General features: G+C 42.5%; 1 protein-coding gene across 1 annotated transcript in view; it reads left to right on the top strand.

The window, feature by feature from the left end:
* Positions 1-12059: 12059 nt before the first annotated feature.
* Positions 12060-25626, top strand: part of LOC113419307 (opioid-binding protein/cell adhesion molecule homolog) — a 775668-nt gene continuing 762101 nt past the window's right edge. The window contains exon 1 of the mRNA XM_087970096.1: positions 12060-12190. Within this exon, the coding sequence (XP_087826222.1) occupies positions 12130-12190 (61 nt within the window). The 5' untranslated portion in view covers positions 12060-12129. The remainder of the gene's footprint in view (positions 12191-25626) is intronic.

Here is a 25626-nt window from a genome sequence, read left to right as displayed (position 1 = left end):
TTTTCTTTATGGGAACAACATAAGAAAAAAAGAGAGTCACAGAAGAAAATCACATCTATAGTTGCAGATTTTTTAAAAACAACAACAACAAATATTTGGCCTTTAAAGAAGAGGAATAGGCAGAGTGCAAAAGTCTACAATCTCCAAATTTTGTTTCCTCTTGCATCATAACCCAAAACTAAGTTCATGAGCAGAGAATTTCCTTTCCCTTTTCAAATATTCTTTTGTTGTTGTTGTTGTTGTTGTTGTTGTTGTTGTTGTTGTTGTTGTTCTTTACAACTTTCTCAGCTTATCTCAATTTTCCTTTTTCCATGTGTCTCCCTTATCATTCCCCACCATTCATCCTGTTAAACTTAATATTTTACTAGAACTAGTTAAAACTTCTGAAAAACTAATAAAATAGAGAAGAAGAAAAAAATACTGGAGTAGAAAGGGTAGAAGAGACTGGAAAAAATATTTCTGGCTTCTCTTGTTTTCCTTTTCAATTGTTGCTGCTGATATTTCAGAGAGACCCACCATTAAAAAAAAAGACACTTAAATTAATTATCTTTTTTGTAAATTCTGAACCTTCTCCCTGGTGCTTTTCTGGACACCCACACATGACATGTTGATCAACGCTACCCAGAGAAGAGTCATTTCTCACAATCCCATCACAGCAATATAGTAAAAGGAAATGGAAATTCTGCTGTTGGTGATAATGAGTAAGTGCTGGAATGAGCTAAACTGGGACCGGCAGAACCAAGCTGCAAAAATCCAGGCAGCCACAGATGGGTAGCAAACAGTAATCTCTTGGCTCCCATGTAGTGGTCCTCTGGATATTTGCAGCCCATACTTGGTAGCTGAGGGCTGCGGTAATGCAAAGGGACAGAAGGAAGGTGGCCTTGATCTCAGAAGAACTTCATGGCATGGGACTGGATTATTTGAGAGTTGAGATCTCCCCAATTTCATCAGATCACCAACCAGATCCAACAGAAGGGACATCTTATGATTTTCTTTGGCCAGGGAGTTACATTTGGTAGGACATGCATGGCTTTTCTTCTGTGGCATCCATGCTTTGGAATCTTCTCCTCCCTGAAGTGAATGTGGCCTTGACATCATTGAGCTTCTAATGGTCTCTCAAGATCTGGTTATTATACCAGCAAGAGCCTGGTGACCTTAGAAGATGGTTGAATGAGCCGTGTAGCTTTTCTATTGTTAGCATCCCTTTCTCTATTCTTCTTTGTTTTAGTTTGATTTTTATACTTTTCAAGATTTTAGCTCTGTAAGGGGATGGGTGACTATATAAATTATTTTAATCAATACAAATAAATAAAATTTCCAGACATAAAACAGAAAAAAATACTGTAATTACAAACAACTGGACCCCTAAAATTAATCAGTTAATGTTGATTTACAGGTTATCAACCTGTAAATGGTGTTCAACCTTTTCTTCACCATGGATCTCTTTTAAAAACCTTTTGTGACCATGGACCATCAAGACTTAACTCAAGATTAAATCTTCACATTTCTTCAAGTCTTCACAGACCCCTTGTGATGACTTCACGGGCTACCAGGGGCCTGTAGACCACAGGTTAAGAACCACTGGGTTATCCAGCAACCATTTCATAAACACATGGCACAACATAGGAGAACAAACCCATCAGGACAAGATTCAGCAGTCCATCTGCATTTAAAAGACAAATGCCATTCTTTTGAATAGAATAGAATTCATTATTGACCAAGTGTGATTGGACACACAAGAAATTTGTCTTGGTGCATATGCTCTCAGTGTATGTAAAGAAAGAATAAAATATGTTTGTCAAGAATCATAAGATACAACATTTAGTCATAGGATCTTAATAAGCAATTAAATCCTACTAGGTAACAATAAAAAGCAATATAATTTGTAAAATACAAGCACCATGGATATAGCCATAAGTGGGAAGAGATAGGTACTAGTAAGGATGAGAAGAAGAATAGTAATATAGTTTTACTAAATAATTTGACAGTATTGTGGGAATTAGTTGCTTAGCAGAGTGATGGCATTGAGGGAAAAACTGTCCTTGTGTCTAGTTGTTCTGGTGTGCAGTGCCCTATAGGTCATTTTGAGGGTAGAAGTTGAAACAATTTATGTCCAGGATGTGAGGGATCTGTAGATATTTTCACAGCCTTCTTTTTGACTTGTGCAGGTTGGTAGCAATTGTTTTCTTCTGCAGTTCTAAGACAGCAAAGTCCACATTTTGGACAGAGAGGACTGCTGGTTTGAAAGAGGTGGTCAAAGAGGCCATCTATTTCCAAATTGAACAGTCCTATTTCAAGAGAAGGGGAGGGATACAACATCATCTATCTCCAGTCTACAACACAGTCCTTTCAACAGTTCCAAGAAGGCTCCACACCCATTTGCACCACTCAGGTGACCCTGAGGACCCAGATAAGCCTTAACAACTCTCTAAAAGAATGCAAATGACCAGCTGTCTGTAAGGAGTATAAATCCTTCCATTCCCCACTATCCAGTCAGAGCTGAAAAAACTTCTTGGGTGAGATGTGAAATGTCTTCAAAGAAAAACAGAAAGTCCAGTTGCCTCTTGAAAAAGCGTCTTTGGGACACTGGGTTATCCCTTTTTCCATCCCAAGCAATCTGTGTGACATGGAGAACAGAGTTATGGAACCATAAATTGGCCAGATGATATTGGATTGCTCTATCTACTCACGGACTAACCAATCATACTCTACATAAATGACCTCTGTGATCATATTAAGAGCAACTGCGTTCTTTTTGCTGATGATGTAAAGCTGTTCAATACCACAGACAATACTGCTACCCTTCAAAAAGATCTTGACTATGTATCAGAATGGTCAAACAAATGGCAACTTCAAATCTCAACAAATAAATGCTCTGTCTTACATATTGGCAAAAAAAATAATCAGAAAATAAAATACAAGCTGAATAGTCAAGATCTTGTTGATGATCCAAGCTCTGTAAAGGACCTTGGAATACTCATCTCTAATGATCTAAGTGCTAGAGCCCACTGTAACTACATAGCCAAAAAGGCATTAAGAGTTGTTAACCTAATCCTACGTAGCTTTTTCTCTGGTAATATCACACTACTAACTAGAGCATACAAAACATTTGCTAGACCAATACTCGAATACAGCTCATCAGTCTGGAACCCATATTACGTATCTGATATTAGCACAGTTGAGAAAGTCCAGAAATATTTCACAAGAAGAGTTCTCCACTCCTCTACTCATTGTAGAATACCTTATGCCACCAGACTTGAAATTCTAGAACTAGAAAACCTTGAATTACGCCGTCTTCGGTCTTATCTAAGTATGGTACATAAAATCATACATTGCAATGTCCTACCTGTCAATGAATACTTCAGCTTCAACCATAACAACACAAGAGCACACAATAGATACAAACTCAAGGTTAACCGCACCAAACTTGATTGCAGGAAATACGACTTCAGCAACAGAGTGGTCAATGTCTGGAATCTTCTACCTGACTCTGTAGTTTCTTCCCCAAACCCCAAAAACTTTAACCTTAGACTCACCCCTTTCCTAAGAGGTCTGTAGGGGGCGTGCATAAGCGCACCAGCGTGCCTACCATCCCTGTCCTATTGTTTCTTTTATTTTTCTTATATGTACCCATTTCATGTATTCATAACTATGTATATACTTATACTTATTATCTTGTAAACAATTGACAAATCAAATAAATAAATAAATAAATAAATTATAACTCGGGAAGAGTTGTGTGGCCATGCCAGAGGAGGAAAGAAATCCTCAAAACTAGTTGAGGAAAAGCCAACCTTCCAAAGTCTGCACTAAAATGTCCCCCCCACCCCGGAAAACTTTTCCAATCATTTCTCCAGGGCAGGAGTCCTGTTGGACAGAAACATTACTGCTGCTTATGAAAAAGTTCCACCCAATATTTTTCTTGGGAATGTAATGGCAGCATGGAAATCCTGAAAAGCTCCATACCAATGGAGAGACGATGGCTGCAAGACATTCGTGTATAGCCTTTATCCATTGTGCAACAAAAAATAAACGTAAAAACACCACCTTCTAACCATGGGAGCTTCGCTGAAGTTCTTTTCTCCTTTGAATTACTTTTTGAAGTAATTCTTTTCTCTTCCTTGAATTGAATGAAAGCTGGCAGGGAAATAATATTGCATGAAGAGAGAACAGGGGGAGGGAAGCAAGGCAACACAAACCAAAATCTTCAATGCGAAAGGAAGGAGGCACATTTTAGAGAGAATCAATATTGCTCAATGCTCCAAAAAACAAGCTGTTTGGCTATATGAAAGGATTAAGGACTTTTTAGCAGCTGAAGAGGATAAAGAGGTAGCTTGAAATGGAGATGAAGATACACCTCAGTATATTGTTCATGCTGCAGAATGCCAGGATGGAAAGTGTTTAAGAACATTATACCCTGGTTAGAGCTTTAATTTCCTTCTTTCCTAATCTGTTTGTATCAATCTGTATGCAGATCTCCCTTTTGCTATGCCTGCTCAAAAGTCTAGAAGTGTTTCATAAATTAGTCTTTCAGTTATGGCAATAACTCTTTCTCTGTGTGTATGTATTCATGTTTACACAGAACACTTCAGCCGACAATCTGTTTGGCTCTGTTGCTCCCCAGGGTGTTCGTTTGTGGTTCAAAGCGGCATATAATGCCAGTCAGTTGGATTAAGGTAAACCACAATTAGGTGTGTTCTGAAAACACAAACCATAATTATCTTTTTCCGCTCAAGGTTTCCTACTCAAACAACGGTTTGGACAATGGCCTGTTACCTAGTTAGCCATTCATCTGGCTTGCCCTGCCACCATACATACTACAGTATGTTCTATTTATCCCTGAGGTAAAATTGGAGAACACATTTTTTTTAAAAAATGTAACTATTCTTTGTCTCGTATGAAATGAAAATGAATAGAAGCTGTCTTCAGATTCCAAGGAGGTGTCAAGGAGAAAAGGATAGCATTTCACAGAGAGAAAGAGAGGGAAGCACACTGATGGATAGAAAAGTGAAAAGAAAGAAAGGTAAAGAACATATCCCAAAAGCTAACTCAGTGGGTGTGTGAGCTTCAACTCCCAAAATTTCCCTCAACCAGCATGACTGGCTAGAGAATTGTGGAAGTTGAAGTCCATACATCTTCAAGATTTTCAATGTTTCTCAACCTTGGTCTAAGTGTTTTCCTCCTGCACTTTTTCCCCCAAGAATGTTTTTTTTTCCAGTCCTCAGCTAGATCTAGTCCATTTTTGACTTCCCTCTTTCTTTTGGGTTTTCTCATCCCCCTTAACCCCCCAGTATCAAGTTTAATCCTGCTCTGTTTCCTAGCCTGGGCCCCTTTTTAAACATAATTTCTTCCTAGCATTCTACTGGGCTGTCAAAGATTTTTAAAAAGTATCTCTTCCTTTCAAAAAGATATAAGACTGCCTATCTTTTTCTGCCAAAGCTTAAATTATTCCACTAGTAAATATTCATCTGGGCAGTGTGTGTGTGTGTGTGTGTGTGTGTACAAAAAGTGAAAAAGAAAGAAGACCCTTCTTGTATTAAAATGCATTCAGCAGACTATAATGTTTCCACTTAGAACTGATGCTGCCTGTCAATTTAAATATGCATTTTGGAGGCTTTTTCTTCCAGACAAAAACAAATATTCCCTTCTATCATTGCCCTATAAAACTGCATCAGTAAGATATACAGTATATCCCTGTAACTCTCTTCCTGCCTTTTAAACATATGTAAAGGGACTTGGTTCCTTGGTTCCTTGTGGACATCTATTTGGGACTGCTACTTAGGGGGATTTCTTTCTACGTACAAAAACAAAACAAAACCCCAGAACTTCCTTGAGGGGTGAGAATATGCTAAGGATGGCTAATAAATCCCACTTGAAAACTTAGAAAAGTTTATCGTTTCAACCTTGTCCTTCTTTAGCATCATGGATTCATGGATTCAAAGGTACACTACCTTTGATTAGGGACATACTGTTGAATTATTGTCACTAAAAATTGTTAACATGTTCTCTGCATCAGACTGTTTGGACTGCTATAACAGATCATTTGGTAATGGATCATTTCCATAAGATTTTCTTTTTAAAAAAAATTACTTAGAAGAGTCCCTTTTACAACCTAAAACTTAGGGAGGGTCTTTTCTGACTTCTTGATCCTCCCACATTCTTGCTGCAGGCTAAGCAGCCTTTTAGCTGACTGTTCCCTTGGTTGCATCTGGTTTTCCTGGTTTTCCAAGGTCATTGGCCAGTGGTGGATTCAATTTTTTTTTTACTACCAGTTCTGTGGGCATGGCTTGGTGGGCATGGCTTGGTGGGCATGGCAGGGGAAGGTTACTGTAAAATCCCCATTCCCTCCCTACTCCTGGGGAAAATCCCATTCCTTCCCCACCCCACTAACCTGCTTTCCAGCTCTGTTCTCCTGTGCAGGGCAACCAAAGAAGACCCAGCCAATCAGCTGGGACTCAACGGGAGACAGAGAACAGATGGGGGTGAGGCCAGTCAGAGGTGGTATTGGCCGATTCTCTGAACTACTCAAAATTTCCACTACCGATTCTCCAGAACTGATCAGAACCTGCTGAATGCCACCTCTGTTTCCACTAGTCTATGACGCCATGACCAGCCTGCCACAGCCAACTCACCATGGCCAACTTGCCATGGCCAACTCACTGCAGGACAAGTGGCTGCGGGACATGAGTTACACTAATATCAATGATATGGTAGAATAGAATCATGAAAGAAAGGATGCAAAAGGAAGGACAAGATGAAATGTGAATAGCAAAAATTAAAATATTTTTAAAATTTATTTCTAAATAATTAAATAGAATTGTTTAGGTTCTCCTGCAATGAGCTGCCTTGAGGCAAGTTGGCTGTGGCAAATTTTCCCATTCCCCATTCCCACATACTATTACAAGAGGCAACAAGAGCAACTCTTTATTCAAGGAAGCATTGCTAACTGTGTAAATCTAACTTCTCGTCATGCCCCATGAGACCCTGAATCTGTGGGGGAAGATGAGCTGGAACAGGGGCCGACAGAGATCGAGGGGGCGGCTCCATGGCCTTTGGAGGAAACTGGGGAATGGCAGAGCTAGTCTGGGCAGGGTTTTAATGCCACACCCCAAGTCTTCCCACTTTTTATCACTGTATGGGAATCCTTTTCCAATTGTGAAGCACAAGAACCCAACTACGAGGATTGCAAGTGACTGTCCAGGGAGCCCTATCTGTTTCCTCATGGCTCACAGGCAGGAAACCCTCTAGCATTTCAGACAAATGGTTATCCAATCTCTTCTTAAAAACCTTCAGTGTTGGAGCATTCACCAACTTCTGGAAGCAAGGAGTTCCACAGGTTAATTGTTCTCTTTTCCAGGAAATTCCTCCTTAGTTCTAGGTTGCTTCTTTCCTTGATTAGTTTCCATCCCTTGCTTCTTGTCCTGCCCTCAGGTGCTTTGGAGAATAATTCGACCCCCTCTTCTTTGTGGCGGTCCCTGAGATATTGGAAGACTGCTATCATGTCTCACCTAGTCCTTCTTTTCATCAAACTAGACATCCCCAATTCCAGCAACTGTTCTTTATATGTTTTATCCTCCAGTCCCTAATCATCTTTGTTGCTCTTCTCTGCACTCTTTCTAGAGTTTTGATATCTTTGAAATATAAAATCTAAAATATTATAAACGTACATCTGGTTACTCTTTTTTTTTTTTGCTTCATTTGTCACAGCCAGGAAATCAGCAAAGTCTCTACTGAGGCTTCTATTTTGGCATTCTGGCTCTATATGTTGGATAGATGACTTATGAATAAATGACCTGAAGAATGCCTGTATTTGCCCTTGCAGTTTGGGGGGGTAACGTAGGACACCAGCTGCTAAAAGCAACCTTGGTCTACCCTGGGCGAAACCAGAGTAACTGGTAGATGGTAGATGGAACACTTGTGAAAACAATGGAATCTTTTCAGTGCTGGATTGATTGATGGCTCCTCCTCTCTTGAGGGATAGGTGGATGGGTGGAGGGATGGATCGATGGAGGGATGGGAGAAACCCTAGAAAGATCAGAAAGATCTTATCTCTCCCTGCCCAAAGTGGAAGGAAACAGCCCTTGATTCACAATATTTATTTATTTTATTTATTTATTTGATTTGCCAATTGTTTACAAGATAATAAGTATAAGTGTATACATAGTTGTGAATACATGAAATGGGTACATATAAGAAAAATAAAAGAATAAGAGAAACAATAGGACAGGGACGGTAGGCACGATGGTGCGCTTATGCACGCCCCCTACAGACCTCTTAGGAAAGGGGTGAGGTCAATAGTAGACAGTCTAAGGTTAAAGTTTTTGGGGTTTGGGGAAGAGACTACAGAGTCGGGTAGAGTATTCCAGACATTGACCACTCTATTGCTGAAGTCGTATTTCCTGCAATCAAGTTTGGTGCGGTTTACTTTGAGTTTGTATCTATTGTGTGCTCTTGTGTTGTTATGGTTGAAGCTGAAGTATTCATTGACAGGTAGGACATTGCAATGTATGATTTTATATACCATGCTTAAGTCAGACCGAAGACAGCGTAATTCAAGGTTTCTAGTTTTAGAATTTCAAGTCTGGTGGCATAAGGTATTCTACAACGAGTAGAAGAGTGGAGAACTCTTCTTGTGAAATATTTCTGGACTTTCTCAATTGTGCTAATATCAGATACGTAATGTGGGTTCCAGACTGATGAACTGTATTCGAGTATTGGTCTAGCAAATGTTTTGTATGCTCTGGTTAGTAGTGTGATATTACCAGAGAAACTCTAGTGAGCTCCACTAGCAATGTCTAGATGAAATCCCATCTCCATCATCATCTCCATCTCCATTGACAATGTTCACCTCCTCTTGAATCTGAATGATTTGGCTGGTGAGATATCACATGGAATTTTTCACAGCAGCTCCACAAATGATTAGGATAGTCACTTCTCCAAAAGGGAGCACATGGTTAGAACCGCTGGGCTCCACACAAGGGCTCACTCCTAACTCTAAATTCGAATCAGCTTTCTCTTTCCTTCCTGTGGCTCAGCTTGAATCTCTCTGCAATGCAGCCCATTGTGAGCCTGGCATTTTCAAGGAAGCTTTTTGCCAATTAACGTAGCTGGGATCAAGAGCATTGGGTAGGAAGAACTGGCATACCTCTCTCCCTGTCAAAAACTAAATGATGACGATCATTTGCAAACGTGGAGACAGCATGTAAGATCTTCATCCGGCTCAAAGGATCTATGCCAAGCAGAAATCAAATGGGGTTACTGTTTTGTCTGCTTTCCTGTTTTAATAATTGATTTTGTATTAGCATAAGTTGCATGAACACTCAATAGAAATGTAACAAGGTAATATTTCAAGGCTTCATTCTCTAGAAGTTCTGTAACAAATTAAATACTTTCCCATTGTGCTCTCCAGCTTATGCCTCATATAGGCTACAAAATAGAACCCAGTTCTTACAAATTGTTATCGAACATATTTCTTGAAATCTGCAAAATGAAATAATCTATAAATACAAGCATTTTGTCTTAACTTTCTATAAGACTTTTAGCATCTCTGAAAAAAAAAATGTAGTAAAATTCTGTTTTATAGGCCCATGTGTGAAAAGGGTGGTCTATTTCAGACATTGGATTCACACATTGTGTCATTGTTTCTTTTTCTTTTTTATTAACTAGGATTTGCTGAATAGATTAGGGTATTCTGTTAAGGCTTCAACCAGGATTTTCAAACCATGGTAGCTAGTATTATGTAGCAATAGCACTTCGACTTATATACCAGTTTCCAGCCCTCTCTAAGCAAGTTTACAGAACCAGCCTATTGCCCTCAAACAATCTGAGTCCTCATTTTACCCACCTCAGAAGGATGGAAAGTTGAGTCAACCTTGAGCCTGGTGGGATTTGAAGTGCCAAATTACAGGCAGCCGGCAAGCAGCAGAAGTAGCCTGCAGTACTGCACTCTAACCACTGTGCCACCGTGGCTCTTGTATGATATAAAACCCAAATGAAGCCAGCATATTTTGGTTTGTAGGCAAAATAACATCAGAAAGAAAGCTGAGGCCATGGAAGGTCTATGCTAATGCTCCCCAGCCTTTTGGACACCAGGATGGTTCTGTGGAGGGAGGTTTTTTTCTGAACATTGGAGGGGGCATGGTTTCACGTGCTGCCTTTATCCTGTGGATGCGGGATGCAGGCAGCATGTTTGTCTGGACCAGTTTCTGGTCTGGGGATTGGGGAACTCTGATCTATATTATATTGGAATTCACAAATAGGAATTTTTAAGTATTTGTTTGTGTGGTGCTTTACAATTTACTCTGAATGTTGTTTCTCTTCTTCTTCTTCTTCTTCCTCTTCCTCTTCTGGCATTCTCATGTGCAGTCAGTGGCTGCCTTTGTACAGCATGGTAAGTCCAAAAGATGTTTCGAACAGACACATTGACCTTGGTTACTGAACCAATCCATGTTCTGGGTGTACACAATACATTGGATCACAAGGTGGCTTGTGTTTATTCAATGTATTACTTCTCCCCAAGGTTAAGAATAACCAGATTTAGCACATTATGCAAAAGAGGGAGTAAGTCTTTAATGATGAATAAAGTTGCATAAATAAAGTGAATACATTTGAATTCTTGTTCTTTGGGTTGTCAAAACCACTCAGTCCATTTTGGCTCACTCAACAATTGTGGTACAACCTGTACTTAGCTTATTTTGGAAGATTGGGCAAAACCCAGTCCAATGTTTTTACCATCCATTCATTCCATTTTTCATCACCAGTTTTATCTGGATGGCGTGGAGTTTCCTTGGCAGAAAGGAACAGAGAATGCAAAAGAACCAAACTGTGCTGCTGGTCTGATGAAGCAGGCCTGGCATGGGATCAAAATGAATCACCTGGAATGCAATCAATATTGTCTCCTCCAATGTGGTTCTAGGTTTCGGTTTACAGAAAGATGGAGAAAAAAAAGGTGGTCTAGATGAAGGCGTGGAAAGCAGTCTGACATTGCTGCTGGATCTCCATGTTCCTTCAAAAAGGATGCATGTATTTCACTGTGGGCAGAACCTTTGAGCATCTTTTATTCTCCCATAGAGTCTAGTTTTGAAGGGCTTCCTGTAAAAAACCACAATCATAATTGTGTTGTTGGGGGCACAATGAAAAACTCGACCAATCATCAGGGAACAGCACAGAGTCTGCAGCCAACGATGCCTGGCAGTGCCTTACCACTTCCAACAAGTTGCATTCTTCTGTGGTATCTATCTGGAGCCAGCATCTCCAACCCCTTCTCTGTCTGCTTGAATGTATATGTATGTGAGGAGAGAGGGAGAAGGAGAGGGAGGGAGGGAAGGAGGGAGGGAGAGAGAGAAAGAGAAAGAGAGAGGGGGGGGGGAGCAGAATCAGCCATCCAATGCATAGCCCTCTTCCTTCCTTCCTTCCTTCCTTCCTTCCTTCCTTCCTCCTCCTTCCTTCCTTCCTTCCTTCCTTCCTTCCTTCCTTCCTTCCTTCTTTCCTCCTCCTTCCTTCCTTCCTTCCTTCCTTCCTTCCTTCCTTCCTTCCTTCCTCCTTTTCCTTCCTTCCTTCCTTTTTCCTTCTTCCTCCCTCCCTCCCCTTCCTTCTTTCCTCATTCCCCATCCTGCCAGAGACCTGGTCTCCCTCTCCTCTCCTTCTGTCCCTTCTCTGCTTGGGGGTGGAGGTGGATTTTGGCAAGAGGGACAAGAGAAGCCGGAGAAGCCATCAAAGGAGCCGTTGGCCGCCTTGAGTTGAACTTTCAGTGGGGTCCAAACCCTTCCAACAACTAGGGTGTCACTCAGGAGACTGGGACCAATGAATGCCTGGTAGGAGGTCTACCCGGCTCCCCTTGCACCCAGCCTGGCGAGGTTCCTCCAGCTCGTGTGTTCTGTGCAGGGTGGAAAGAGAGGGAGAGGGGAAAGAGAGTCGGGAGGGGGGGGGGAGAGGAAAAAAGCGGAGGCATTGCCTGTGCCCCATCCCTCTCTTTCGCTCCTTCTAGCTCACTAACTCCCTCCCTCCCTCCCTCTGCAAACCTTGGATTTAAACCTACTCAGAATTCAGCGCGGAGGAAAGCAGCCAGCCCGGCAGCTCCAGACAACGGCAGCTCGGCACCCTCCCCCCCTGCCCCCCCACTCCCCAAAGATGTATCAGCCTATCTGCTGGATCGTCTTCACGGCCACCACTGCCCTGCTCTTCCTTCCAGGTATGTCACGCAGAGCGGGGGGCGGGGGGGCGGGGGGAGCCTCCACCCTGGACCTCTCGAGGGGATGGGCAAAAAATAAAAACAACCCACCACCCCCCATTCCAGCCAGGAGGGATGCGAAAGGAAACGCGTTAGGGCTCGCGGAAGGGTCTGGTGAAGACTTGAGGCTCTCGCCCAGATGTGTGCGTGGGGACAACTCAATTGGGGTGGTGGTGTGTGTGGGTGGTGGGTGGGAAGGCATCCCCCGCAAAGAGATGAGACCTGTTCTGGCGGCCCGGCCATGGGTTTCAAGACAGCTGCTTTCTTCTGCAGAGGTTCTGCTTTTGAGGAGCGTGTGTGTGTGTGTGTGAGAGAGAGAGAGATGAAGGACCATCCCGCCACCCGCCACCCCCCACACCGCCCCGGTGGCTTTGGACAGCCCCAGCTGCTCCTAGGTAAAAGCCCCAGAAGAGAAGGTGCTCTTTCTTGGATTTATGCTTTCCAGTCACACACTTGGAGGTGTGGGTGTGCAAAGAAGAGGATTTGGTGGTGGTGGTGGGAGAAGTCCCTCCCCATCCCGCCCTTGCTCTCTCTTTCCCTTCTCCCCCCTGTTTTTTTTTCCTAGCCTCTTCTCTAAGTTCAGACCTCCTCCCCCACTTTCCTATTTCCTTCTCTTGCTCCCCAATATTTATCCACTTGGCTTTGATGCAGCGATGAGGAGCAGAAGGAGAACCTCCCAAACTGGTCCAGCATGGATGGACGGAGGGTTGAAGCCTGTCTGGGATTCGGAGGCTGCAGTCTTCCAAATCCAGACTAGGGTGTCTTGACTTTCCCTTACCCTTAAAACGGTTCCCCTTTCCTCGGTTCCTCCCCCCCCGCTTCTTTTTCTGGGGAGCTGCAAAATCGGCTCTGAATCGGTATATTGTTAACTCGTCTCTCACTGGCCGTCTTTAAGAGTTTCCACAGACAGGCGGGCAGTGTGCAGAGCTGAATGCACATGGATACATCTGTCCCAATATAAAATGAGTGGGTGGCGGGGTGAGGGCTGGAGTGTGTGTGTGTGTGGGGGGGGGAGCGGTGGTCATGAGCCAAAAGGTTGAACCGAAGGAAGGATTTGCATTTGTTTTTTGTTGTTGTTGTTGTGCTAGAGGGGGGTTTTGAAGGAAGGTCTGCCCAGGACTTTGGAACTTGAGACATCGAGCTAGTCCTTTGCCCTGTTTTCTTTTACCTTGGCAATAGGAAACTCAATATTTGTTGCATTTTTGGAGACAGAAGCATAAACCCGTTCTCAGTTGTCTCACGGCCATATGGACTTCTCTCGGGGCCAAAGTGGACCTCAATGTTTGTGGCTCTCGAAGCAACGCATGATGACATGGAGTTTGGACCATACGAAAGGAGCCATCTGCATGTGTTATGGTTTCCACTAGTGTGTAAGGAGGAGAGGATGGAATGTAAAAGCAGATTAGAGCAAAAACGAAAAAAAGAGGAACTTTCTCTGTAGGTTGAGATCCCACAGGCAGGAAGATTTGCAGGAAGGGAAAACAAAACAAACAAACAAAACAACAACAACAACCAAGAGTGAGACAGGCATATGTTTTATATTCTAAGTCATCATGTCTACCATTTGAGAAAAATCTTGCTCAGCACTTAAGTCCGAATGGAGAGATGGTGGGAAAAATAAGGAACTTTGCTTGGTGTAAAGGGGTTCTTCCCATTTTTCAGATGGGAAGATGAAAACAGCTCAATTCTTGCAGGACAGAATATTGTTTATAACTTATTCCCCTCTTGAAGTCTTGATCGCAAGCTATTTTCCTAAACCAGAGTGATCCTTTCTCAAAACACACACACACACACACACACACACACACACACACACACACAATCCTGCAAGGTTTAGGTCCTGGAAGTAAATGAAATTCTGTGGCCATCCAAGAGCATCTGAGAAATTGTGGTTTAGGAGAATTTGGGAATTGTGTTTTCCTCTTCCCTGCCCACCACAATTTTAAACTATAATTATTTAGAAGGAGGGGTTTGTTATCCCTGGGTGAAGAAAATGCAACCTGCTGTCTTTAGGATTTTGGAAAAGAATATGGAATAAATGAAATAGTTGGGAATCACTTTTTCAGTTCTGTGTTTTCTGCCCAGGATCACATATCATTTCATGGATCACCTCTGTGTAGTTATGCAGCTTGGAGCTTAAAGTTCAACTGTTTTTAATTTGCATGTTGACCATAGCGAAGAGAAGATTCACCTGGTATTTGTAGTATCAATGTGTTTACAAGCTCTGACTTGGAAATCTGCTGGTTTAAATCTTGTTTCCGCCATGGGTTCTGTAAAGGGAAGGTGATCTTAAATTAGTAGTCTACCCTACAGGGCTGTTTGTCAGAATCACTGTATTACTGATACCTTTGGAATAGATGCAAGCTTACCAATGGAACATTCTTGTCGATGCAAACTTCTAATCTGAAACTGAGTTATTAGGAAAGTGACATTATTAAGAGAGCTAACTCTTACTTAGGGCCAATTTAGGAGAACGGATTATCCCAGAGAACCTGTCACTTCTTCTGCTCCCTGGTGCCACCTAGGTGTGATAGATCTATGTTCTCTAAATTCACATATTGTACTGAAACTGCAGGTCCCAACATATTCAGGATCTTGGAAAGTGCCAGATTGGAGAAAAAGACTTCTTTGAGTTGTGAAATTCCCGTAGGATATCCAGTCATCGATCTTTCCTTTTTTTTTTTCTTAAGTCACATCTGGAGGGTTGGTGGAGGTGAATGAAATAAAAAGCAAATATATTTTTTTTTATTTAAAAAAAAAGAATGAAGGGAATCTGACATTTCAGGTAGAAAATTCCATCGCAAAGTATTGTTAACCTTAACGGCATTCTTTGTGGCCTTTACCTCCCCTTGTCATTCGTTTGTTATTAATTATCTTTCTTCAATGCTTTGGGTGATGTTTATAATGCCCCTCATCCTTTCAAAAGAACCTCGTCTTTTTCTCTCTGACAATTTCCTTAAGCAGATTCTAAAAACGCGAAAGGTTAATGTAATAATGGAACCTCTGATCACAGAAAGGATGTTACACTGCAGGTTGGTGAAGGCAGAGGGGATTCTTTCTCCAGGAGAAATTGGGGGTTAAATCTTGACCAATCATTCAGGGAAAGGGATGGCTACAGCCAGGAAATTTTCCAGACAAAATCTGTGTCTGATAGCAGGAGAGGGAAGGAAGCATGTGTGAAACGGCAAAGCCACGAGAACAAGGCAAAAATCTGAACAGCTGAGAATTAATCCTTATAATTCCCTGGAAATTACTTGCGTGCAACTACTTTTCTTGTTTTATCCCTCCAGTACTGTATGTTAGCGAGATAAACCCTGTCAAGATAGGCATGTTGTTGTCAAGTTCTTCTATTTGGAAAAAAAAATGATATGGTTGGTTCAGGATATGAGATGACAACATCTGTAGCAATCTAGCTGTCAATAGTGAAGTGGCTTCAAGGAACATAGAGTTACCTAGTGCTCAAACTGATACATTTTGGTGAATTCTGACTTCCTTATTTATAAACCGAGGGTGTTGCAGTGATGTGCAACAACTTCAGATCTTCCCCAAATGTGACACCCTGTACCAAGAAAGTCCCACCAAGTGGGACACTCACAAGGACCAAACCTTGGCTAGGTTTTGCCACCATTGGTTACGGTCCTTCTTGGCTGAAAAAACAAGGTTTATACCAAACCAAGCCATGTGTCATGCAATGTGTTTAAAGTCCTCTAATGTATATTTTTGGCCAAATATGAAGCGGAATATGCAGGTGAAATTAGGTTTATTGTTTTACTCCTATTTTTCAGCCATCCATTTTGTGGTTCCAGAACAATGAAGAGTTCAAGCAGTATTAATGGATAGTGGATATTATTTATGGATATATGTTATCTATGGTCATGTTTGGCAGAAAAGACTAGGTCCCACAAATGAAGGTCCAATTAAACTGATTTATTGCTGCAGGAATCTTCTCAACTAACAATTAACACCAGCTTGGGGTTAGATAAGGAATGGAATTCAACGGAGATTGGATTTTGTTTGCTTGTGACTACATAGGGATTCCAGGCTGATGATCCCCTTTTTTAATTTCACCCCAGGTTCTGCTACTCCTTCTCCTAAATGACATACTTCCTCAAAGCAAACTCTACCCCACCACATCGCTCCTCAAAATAAGAGTCTATTCAGTGGGGTCTAATTTGAGTTCTGTTGTTGACGTACTACTCTTCTGTACAGCCATGTGATACTCAGACAGATGTCAGGAAACCATTTTTCCTCTTGCCAAGTTGATTCCTAATACTTCCTATGTAAGATCTACCTTTGCAGTGCTTGTTTTGTTTTGTTTCATGAGTCATCTCGAGAAAAAAATAATCACCTTTCAGCTTTGTATCTGCTTCTGGCATAATAATAGCATGATGTTCTGCTACACAGATGCACAGCATTGGAGTTAACGTAGGCACAAGTAACAGCAAGGTAAAAAGGTCCTTACTCAGCTTGCAAAGTAAATTCTGATGGAGTAGAGATAGAAATAAGAAGGTCATATGCCAGTCCCATATCTTCCCATAGATCTTGGGTGTTGATACTCAGCTAAAAAAAAACCTCTTTTTTAAATGCCAGTCTGACATTCTGCAAAATCATATAGGAGAATGTTTATTAGACTATACCATTATTGCTGTAGAGGTAAAGGAGTGGGATTAATTATTCTTTCTACAAGGTATTGATAAAAAGCTTTCAGGTACAGACCAAACAAAAAGCAACAAAGCATCCTTTGGAGAGAAAAGATTGTGCCAGCCCATTTGGCATGTCTTTTACTTTATTTTTATAATTGATTGATTGGTTTTATTTTTATGCCACCATAATCAGCAACAGATTCCCAGCTGTACAGATAAATCCAGAAAAAAAGTGCCACAAAATTACAAAAGCAATGCCAGTGAAAGGTAGAAAGATGCTAATAGCTGGCATATCAAATGCTACAACCATAGAATACCATGGTTAGAGTAGAGAGAATAATCTTTATTTGTGGTGGGATGGCTTTTCTACAGAAAATCTGTCTAGTAATTTAGCAGTTTTCCCACTTCAAAGAACTACTCAAACAATAGCAGTAGCACTTAAGACTTATATACCACTTCACAGTGCTTTACAGCCTTCTCTAAGTGGTTTGCAGAGTCAGCCTCTTGCCCCCCAACAATCTGGGTCCTCAAACGAGACCTGGAAATGAATGTATTAAGTGACAATTGTCGAGAATAGGTGGTAGGTTGTGTTCTAGAAGGTACAGCTGTTCAGTACCATTCTGCAAGAAGTGCAGTACTGCACTGTAACCACTGCGCCACAGAGGCTCCTCAATGATGGTGGGTCTTCAATCATAGCTGCCATCTTGTCATTTTTGGCCACATTTTGTGGGCCTCCCTGGCAAAATCTTTCCTAGTGAAAGTTCCGAAGTTTAGAAACCAGCAAATGGAGAATAGGGTCAAACTTCAGGGAGCTGCCCTACTTCAACAAACCCAGTGATTTTTATTGCATTTTAATCATAAGTGCAGTTGAGCCAGAAATAATTTGACTTAACTCCCAAACACAGCTGACCTCATGACATCACAGAAACCTGGAGTTGCTATAAAGCCTGATGTACAGAGTCCTATATAGAAAAGTTCTAGGAAAAACAATCTCATAGAGTCTCTTGGACCAACAGGTTTAATAAGATGCAGTAACTTTCCCAACCAATAAGTAAATAGCACTACGGTGCAAAAAATGTATGGCCTCTCAGGGCTTAAATTTAAATTTACCGACAAAGAAATAAAAGGAGACTAGTATAGCTATTTCAAGCTGTTTAGCTCTCATCAGCTAGCCATACCTTTCTAGGATTTGAACCTGGGCTGCTTGTATATTAGGTTAATGGATTAATTGCTAGGCCACAGGCTCTCTTTGCTTTGTTGACTGTACCAGGGAGAAGATTAAGTGTTTTTCTAGTGAGACAAGTCTATCAGGGCAACCCAGATATGGGTCTATCCAAATATGGGATGGGATATATTGCCTTTCAGCCCCAATCCAGTAGTCTTCATAGGCAGTCGTTTCTGCGACAAACTATTTGTGTTAAATTTAAATTTACCGACAAAGAAATAATGGGAGACTAGAATAGATCTACTTCAAGCTGTTTAGCTCTCATCAGCTAGCCATACCCTTCTGGGATTCGAACCTGGGGAGACCAGGTTGCCCTGATAGACCAGACTTACTGGAAAAACACCTACCCCCCCTCAGTATAGCCAACAAAGTGAGGAGCGCCTATGTGCTAGAGGTTAATACATTTGTCTAATATATAAGTAGCCCAGGTTCAAATCCCAGAAGACTAATAAGAATTAAATAGCTTGAAATAGCTATACAAGTCACCCTTTATTTCTTCATCGGTAAATTTAAATTTAATACAAAAAGTTTGTCACGAAAGTGACTGCCTGCGAAGGCTCCTGGATTGGGGCTGAAAGGCGAAAGCAGAAGCAATACGCTCCATCCCACATTTGGGTAGGTGGGGTTGATAGACTGGTCTCACCAGCAAAAACACTCTGTCAGCCTTGGAAACCATATTTTACTTGGAAGCTTCGAGGCTGCCTCATTTAGTGTCTGGGAATTGGGGAGGGGGAATTTCATAGAGAGGCAGAAGTTTAGACTCAACAACATTTTTTTTCACAGAAAGTCAAGGACATGTTACCCTGCACCTGGAGAGGAGTGTTTGGAGGAAGGTCTCCAGTTGGGATGACATTTGATTGGATCATGTGATGGACTGGTGGGTGCAGGGGGGGGGATTTTTGATTTTTTGGGGGGTGGGGACGGAAAACCCGGAACTCTCAGATTTGGGTTTTCCCAGATGTGCCAATATGACAACTCTAATAAAGTGGAACTTTGAGAAAATGCCCATCTTGGAGTTTATTGGTTTGGAGTTGGTTAGTTGGAATGCTGACACACTCCTTCTCAGGGCTTAGTGTGGAGAACTGCTCCAAGCAATGTTGAGGAACTTCAAGAACCTGATGTCAAATTTCTCCCAAGAGCATGATCAGACAAGGTTGTTGACTTCATGTTTCACAGAAAACAGGGTTTTGTTCTAAAAGATTATGAAACAATCCATAACAACTATTTTCACACATCGGGCAACGTACAATTATGATTGGAACGATGCATGATTCTAGTCGGTGCTTCTCAGTCATAAAATTTACACTGGTGCTAATTTTTTATCCTCACTAGTAAAGGCCCTGTTTGTGGTATCTTTCTTGAAAAATGCTTTACACCTTACTAGCTGTCTCCAACTAGCTACTGTGGACAACTGAATTTTAAAAGTAATACACCTGAATTGGAATAGTCTTCATAATACCTTGTTGCTAGTTCAGCCAAGAAGGACTTAATACTGATTCTGTGTTTTCCATTTCCACAGAGTCAGTCATAGTATATATTATTTATTCATTAGATTTATATTCTGTCTTTCCTCCAAGCTTTCAAGATGGCATATATGTAACACACTCATTTTGTTTTGTTTGCTTTCATTCATGACAACCGCTCTGTGAAGAAGGTAGGAAAGGAGTTCCAAGATGGGTCTGAAGTCACCTGGTTAACTTTTGACCTTGTAATTGAGACTCCTTCTTCCTAATAACATACCTTCACCTCCACATTATAATGACTCTCTGACTAAACTGTGATGAACAGCCAAATGGGGCTAATATGAACTCCCCCAAACTTGGAAATCACATCTGGGAGAAGAAAGAATTAAATCAGCAAAACTGTTTGCTTTGCAGAGGCTATAACCAGACCAAAGCTGCTTTTCCATTTAAACAGAAGATACAGATGGGGATGTCCTTGGCGCTCTCTGAGCTTGGTTGCTTTCTTGCAGATGTTTCATTACCCAAACTAGGTAACATCATCAGTGCTAGGAGGAGGGGAGAGGAAGAGGAGGGGGAGAGGAGGAGGAGGACTGTGGGTTCCTTAGTACTCTCTGAGCATGGTTGTTTTCTTGCAGATGTTTCATTTACCCAAACCGGGTAACATCATCAGTGCTAGGAGGAGGGGAGAGGAAGAGGAGGGGGAGAGGAGGAGGAGGACTGTGGGTTCCTTAGTAGTCTCTGAGCGTGGTTGTTTTCTTGCAGATGTTTTATTAGCACCCTAGCACTGATGATGTTACCCGGTTTGGGTCATGAAACACCTGCAAGAAAACAGCCAAGCTCAGAGAGCACCAAGGACCCTTCATTTCAACCCTGAGCTGCCAATATTCTCCTTTTATAGGTACAGATAGAGTTGACAGCCTCACTTATTCTGTCAAGTGGGAATGGAGACTTCCATGGACTTTCCTCCTGCCTCACATCCATACTTGATGTGATCTGAAAAGCCCCCTCCACCCAAGAAAGCTATCTCCCCCATCCCTTCCCATGCCACTGGCATTCTCATGCCTTCTTCAGGCTGTTCCTTAGAGCCAGAGAGAGCCTTGATACTGAGTAGGCACATGGAAATCTGTATCCCTCCCCATCTGTGAGCTTTTCTTGACTTAATAAGTATCTTTTCCAGCCTGCTAATTTCCAGATGTGATGAGACCACAACTCCCAGCGTTCCCGATCAGTATGGCTAATAACTGGGAGTTGTGGTCCCAACACGTCTGGAAAGATGCTGTAGAACCTTGACTTTAGGTGATTATAGCAGGTTTGATGATGCACCGGGGAGACAGAGGAGTTCTCTGAAGTACCTAGGAGGACCCTAGTGATGGTACCTTTTATAGGTCAAATCCAGGTCCTGGGAGAATTTGGCTTATGCCTTTTCAAGAAGACTTCTGCTTCCTCTTAGTGGTTTGGGGACTTGGGAGCTCAGGAAACTGAAAAAGCAAACACTGTCAGCTGTCACTGTGGCAGCATTTTTTGATTGGCACCGTGACAATTGTAGCCCACAACTTTGCTACAATGCTTCCCCCGCCTCGCTGGGATTAATTAGCGGTTTGTGCCACCCTTTGAAGATGCTAAGGCTGATCTTCAACTCTGTTTTCTGCCGACTGCTTTGCAACCATTATTCCGGGTATGGCAAGTCTCTTGGGTTCCATTGCTTGTCACCTTTCCCCTTAAGAAAATAAAATTCTTCCCTATCCCTTAGCAGTTCTGGGTAAAGATCAGGGGTGGGATTCAAATTTTGTAACAACCGGTTCTGTGGGCATGGCTAGGTGGGTGTGGCTAGGTGGGTGTGGCCATGTGATTGGATGGGCATGGCTTTTTTGCAGCAAACACCCTCCCCCATTTTTTGGGCCTTCTGGTCCTCAGGGAAGCGTCCTGGGAGAGGGGCGTTTTTGCTCCCAGGAAGCTTCCCTGAGGACCAGGAAGACAAAAAGTGGAGGGGTGTGTGTGTATTTTTGGCATTCCTGGGCCTCAGGGAAGCCTCCTGAGCGAAGCAGTAAGTAAGCGAGGAGAATCCCAGGGCAGCTGATTATAGAAACAGCTGATCATTGGGAGGGGAAAAAAAAGAAATACCTTAGGTGACTGGGCGGGGAAGAATGCAGTCAGCGATGTTGGGCATGTGCGCGATGTTGCACAGGCACGATAAGGACTGACGGGGAGGGGAGGGGCGGGTGGAGAGGGGCAAGGCCAGCCAGGGGCATGATTTGCCGCTTCTCCAAACTGCGCAGAATCATAACAACCAGTTCTATAGAACCAGTCCGAACCGGTAGAATCCCACCCCTGGTAAAGATGCCCCTTCTAGGCATCCTTTGATAAATGTTGTTTTCTATTTCCATCCTGAAGAAATGCACCGGAATGGATATGAGGTAGAGTACAATTGGATGTTGTGCCATTCCTAGAGTAGGAATATTGGTGGCATGAAGGAATAGGAACACATTTCCTGGAAGGACAGATTTCCTGCTTCTACCAACTCATGAAACCATGGACAACCATAGATCTCTGTGTACCACAGCTCAATAAACTAAATTAGAAAGTCTGGGCCATGGTGATTGCCCATGGTTGTGGTTCTCCAACTGTGCTTGTAGATCATCAGGTTCCTCTAGCAGGAACCCTGTTAAGTCTAGGTGGATTTCTTTGTGAGAGTTTTTTTTTCTCCTGGGCTCACAAATAAGTATGATACCCGTGGGAATCTCCTTTGGGGTTTATTCTATTTTCCCCTTCCAGTGTATCTGTGATGATCCAGCAGGTTTGATTGAGAGGCTGACAAATCCACAGGGATAAGGTCAGATGGAAAGAGATGGGGCCATCCTGAACCCTACTCATCACATTTTGTCTCCCACAAATGCTAGCAATGATAGCAAAAACAAGAGGATACGTCTCATTACTGCTCTCCATCTTTACATACTGGTCTGAGCAACATTTAGATCTTCAGATGATGTTGGATTGCAGCTCTCAACACCCCTTATCAGGGACCAAAGATGATCATAGAAGTCAATGAAGCTTAGAAAGTCATACAATGTCCTCCTCTTCCTTGATGTGCAGCACTGTTTAGATTTGTTGTCCTCGGTGCTCTCTGAGCTTGGTTGTTTATTTCCAGAAGTCAGTGAGATTTAGGAAAAGCCCTGGTGGTGGCGCAGTAGTTAGAATGCTGTATTGCAGACAAACTCTGCCCACAGCCAGCAGTTCAATCCTGACTGGCTCAAGGTTGACTCAGCCTTCCATCCTTTCAAGGTTGGTAAAATGAGGACCCAGATCATTGGGGGCAATAGGCTGACCCTTAGGGAGGACTGTGAAGCACTGCGAAGTGGTATATAAGTCTAAATCTACTACTATTGCTATTGAATAAAGTCACTTCTTTCCTACATGCTTGGATAATGATGGAGCTACCATCACTTAAAAACAGAGTACTGGTAACTCTTGCACCCTTATAATGGTTAATTTGCCTTATTTGAAAACTTCTGACTGGCATCACATATTATACAAGTGAGCCCATTCACTGTGCTTACGAGTTGTTTTTAGATGATACAAATGTTCTGAGCATGGTGATTAATTAACTTATTATAGATCCTTCCCCCCTCCCTCTTCCCCCCTCCCCTCTCCCCCTCCCTCCCCCTCCCTCTCCCTCCCTCTCTTCCACCCCTTCTCCCTCTCTTCCTCTCTCTCCCTCCCTCTCCCTCTCCCCCTCCCTCTCTCCCTACCACCTCTCCCTCTCTTCCTCCTTCTCTCTCCTCCTCCCTCCCTCTCTGCTTCTCTCCCTCCCTCTTTCCCCCTCCCCTCCCTCTCCCTCCCTCTCCCTCCCTCCCTCCCTCCCTCTCCCTCCCCCTTCCCTCTCCCTCTCTCCCTCCCTTTCTCTCTCTCCCTCCCTCCCTCTCTCCCTCCCTCTCCCTCTCTCTCAGTGCATCATTACCTCCTATATAACAACATTTATAACACATTGGACTATTTACTCAGCTAGCACAATGCTAGCTCTTTTCATTGACAGATGCTCTTCAGGGTTTTTCCTATCATTTGCTATATGCTCTTTAAAGGTAGATGTGCTATAAATTGAAAACAAGGCCTTGCTGGATGCTATAGTCACCGTTTAAATAGTAACACTGCTACATAAGGTATCTATATTAATGTTAGGGTCAGAATTTTAATGTGAACTAAGACGACACCCTGTATTTGATATACATGAAGCTCTGACTCACCCCAGGTTGTGTGTCTTCGTTTAGGATAAAGGAGCAATGTGCCATTAAATGAAAAGCCAATTCCACTTTAGCTACCTCTAGGGCACGTTTTGGAAATCCACCACTGTCAAGGTTATCAGTTCTTTTTTCTTACACTAGTTTGATAGTTAATAAGGCAAAATTATATTCATCCCTGCTCATGTTCCATAGAGACACCATTATTGTCATCCATTGCTGCATATCAGAACATCATTGTGTCTGATGAGGTGCAAAATCCATGCATATATACCTGGAACATATTTGTACCATGTGGAGTCCCTTAGTGGCCTCTGAGCTTGGTTGTTTTCTTGCAGACATTTCATTACCCAACTGGGCTGCATTATCAGTGCTAGAAGGGAGTGGTATTTGCTTGTATTCAGAGTAAACCCCTTTCCCTTCTAGTACTGATGATGCTACCCAGATGGGTAATGAAATGTCCGCAAGAAAACCACCAATCCCAAAGAGCACCAAGAACCCCACAGTTCAACCTGAGCTACAAAGATTCTCTTCTATGTTTGTACCGCGGATAAGACAGACTTCAAGGGTTTTCCCACGTCTTTCTAAACATTTAGTGGATGTGAAGCCCACTCGCCTGTCAGTAGCACAGACATTCTTGGGCAGCGGTGGTGGGATTCAACCGGTGTAAACAACCCGGTTTGGTTGAGCGTGCTTTGCCTGCGTGCACAGCATTTGAAAACCACCCATTTTCAGCTAAAATTTACCTTCTGCTGCAACATCGGTGAGTAAAACAGTTGAGATGCGGCTGAAAAACAAAGAAATATAGGACAGACTAGGGCAGGGACAGGTGGATGGGACCAACTAATCGCTGAAACTACCAGTTTGCCCGAACTGGTCCATGCTGGCTGAATCCCACCTGTCAACTCATAAAATATTTCTGTGGTCTTTTTAGAGTTGCCAACAGAAAGTGGTTTTGAAAGAGCACCGCGGCAGCTTGGGAATCGAAAGTGCATTCCATAAATGGTTTTTCAAAGATAGTAACTAAGTGACTGAAGTTTCTGCCGTGCAAATGTCTAACTGGAGAACATGATTGATGACTCTTGGCTATAGATGTGCCTCATTGGAGAATATGAATTATGATACACCCAGAGGGGTGGGGGAAAACCAGAGTCAAGGGTGACAATAAATTATGTGTCTCAGTCGGCTACACCCAGGCAGTGCCAGACGTGTTAACTCCCAATAAATCCTTTTGAAGTTTTGGAAGTTTGGCCTGAGAGTCATGATTTAATTGAGGGTAACTGCCGGAATCCTGACAGCTAGCCGACTCTGAGACCTGAACACCACCCCCGCCTGGCAATTTCTACTGCTGAAAAAATGGGCAGCCAACTCTTCTGTTCAAGTCTTGCCTATAAGCATAGAAAAGCTACTGTTGGCCCAATTGCTTCCTTATAGGGAACCTGGACTCCTATAAAACTGACTTCAGCTTCTGAGTTTGTTTTCCAACCAGGGGAATTGGGGAAGTAGGAAGAAACTTTCCTGCACTTCAGGAAACTTGCATGAATTGACAACTTGCAGAAATAGACTGTGGGCTGAACAAGCCACTTTAAATATTTAGGTGACTAATATAATTAATATGTCATGTTCATGCATATGGTAGATGTCAGGGGGATGTTGAATTTATTCTGCTATATACTTAATGCTTTTATTCTAAAGTCTTTTATGCTCGCATGTGAAAAAGAAGCTTTTGTGAGCTCATGGTGGAGTCCTGGTACCTTCAAATATACAAATATAAAGAAAGAATTGGCATGAAGATTTCATTTTCAGTCGCTTGCTTACGTACAATTCCATCAAG

This window comes from Notechis scutatus, chromosome 7 (genome assembly GCF_049901735.1).
Source record: "Notechis scutatus isolate UNSWTSFEM ecotype Mainland chromosome 7, rNotScu1.2, whole genome shotgun sequence".
Taxonomy (NCBI): domain Eukaryota; kingdom Metazoa; phylum Chordata; class Lepidosauria; order Squamata; family Elapidae; genus Notechis; species Notechis scutatus.
The sequence above is the reverse complement of the archived record's forward strand: the minus strand, read 5'-3'. Positions and strand labels throughout refer to the sequence as shown.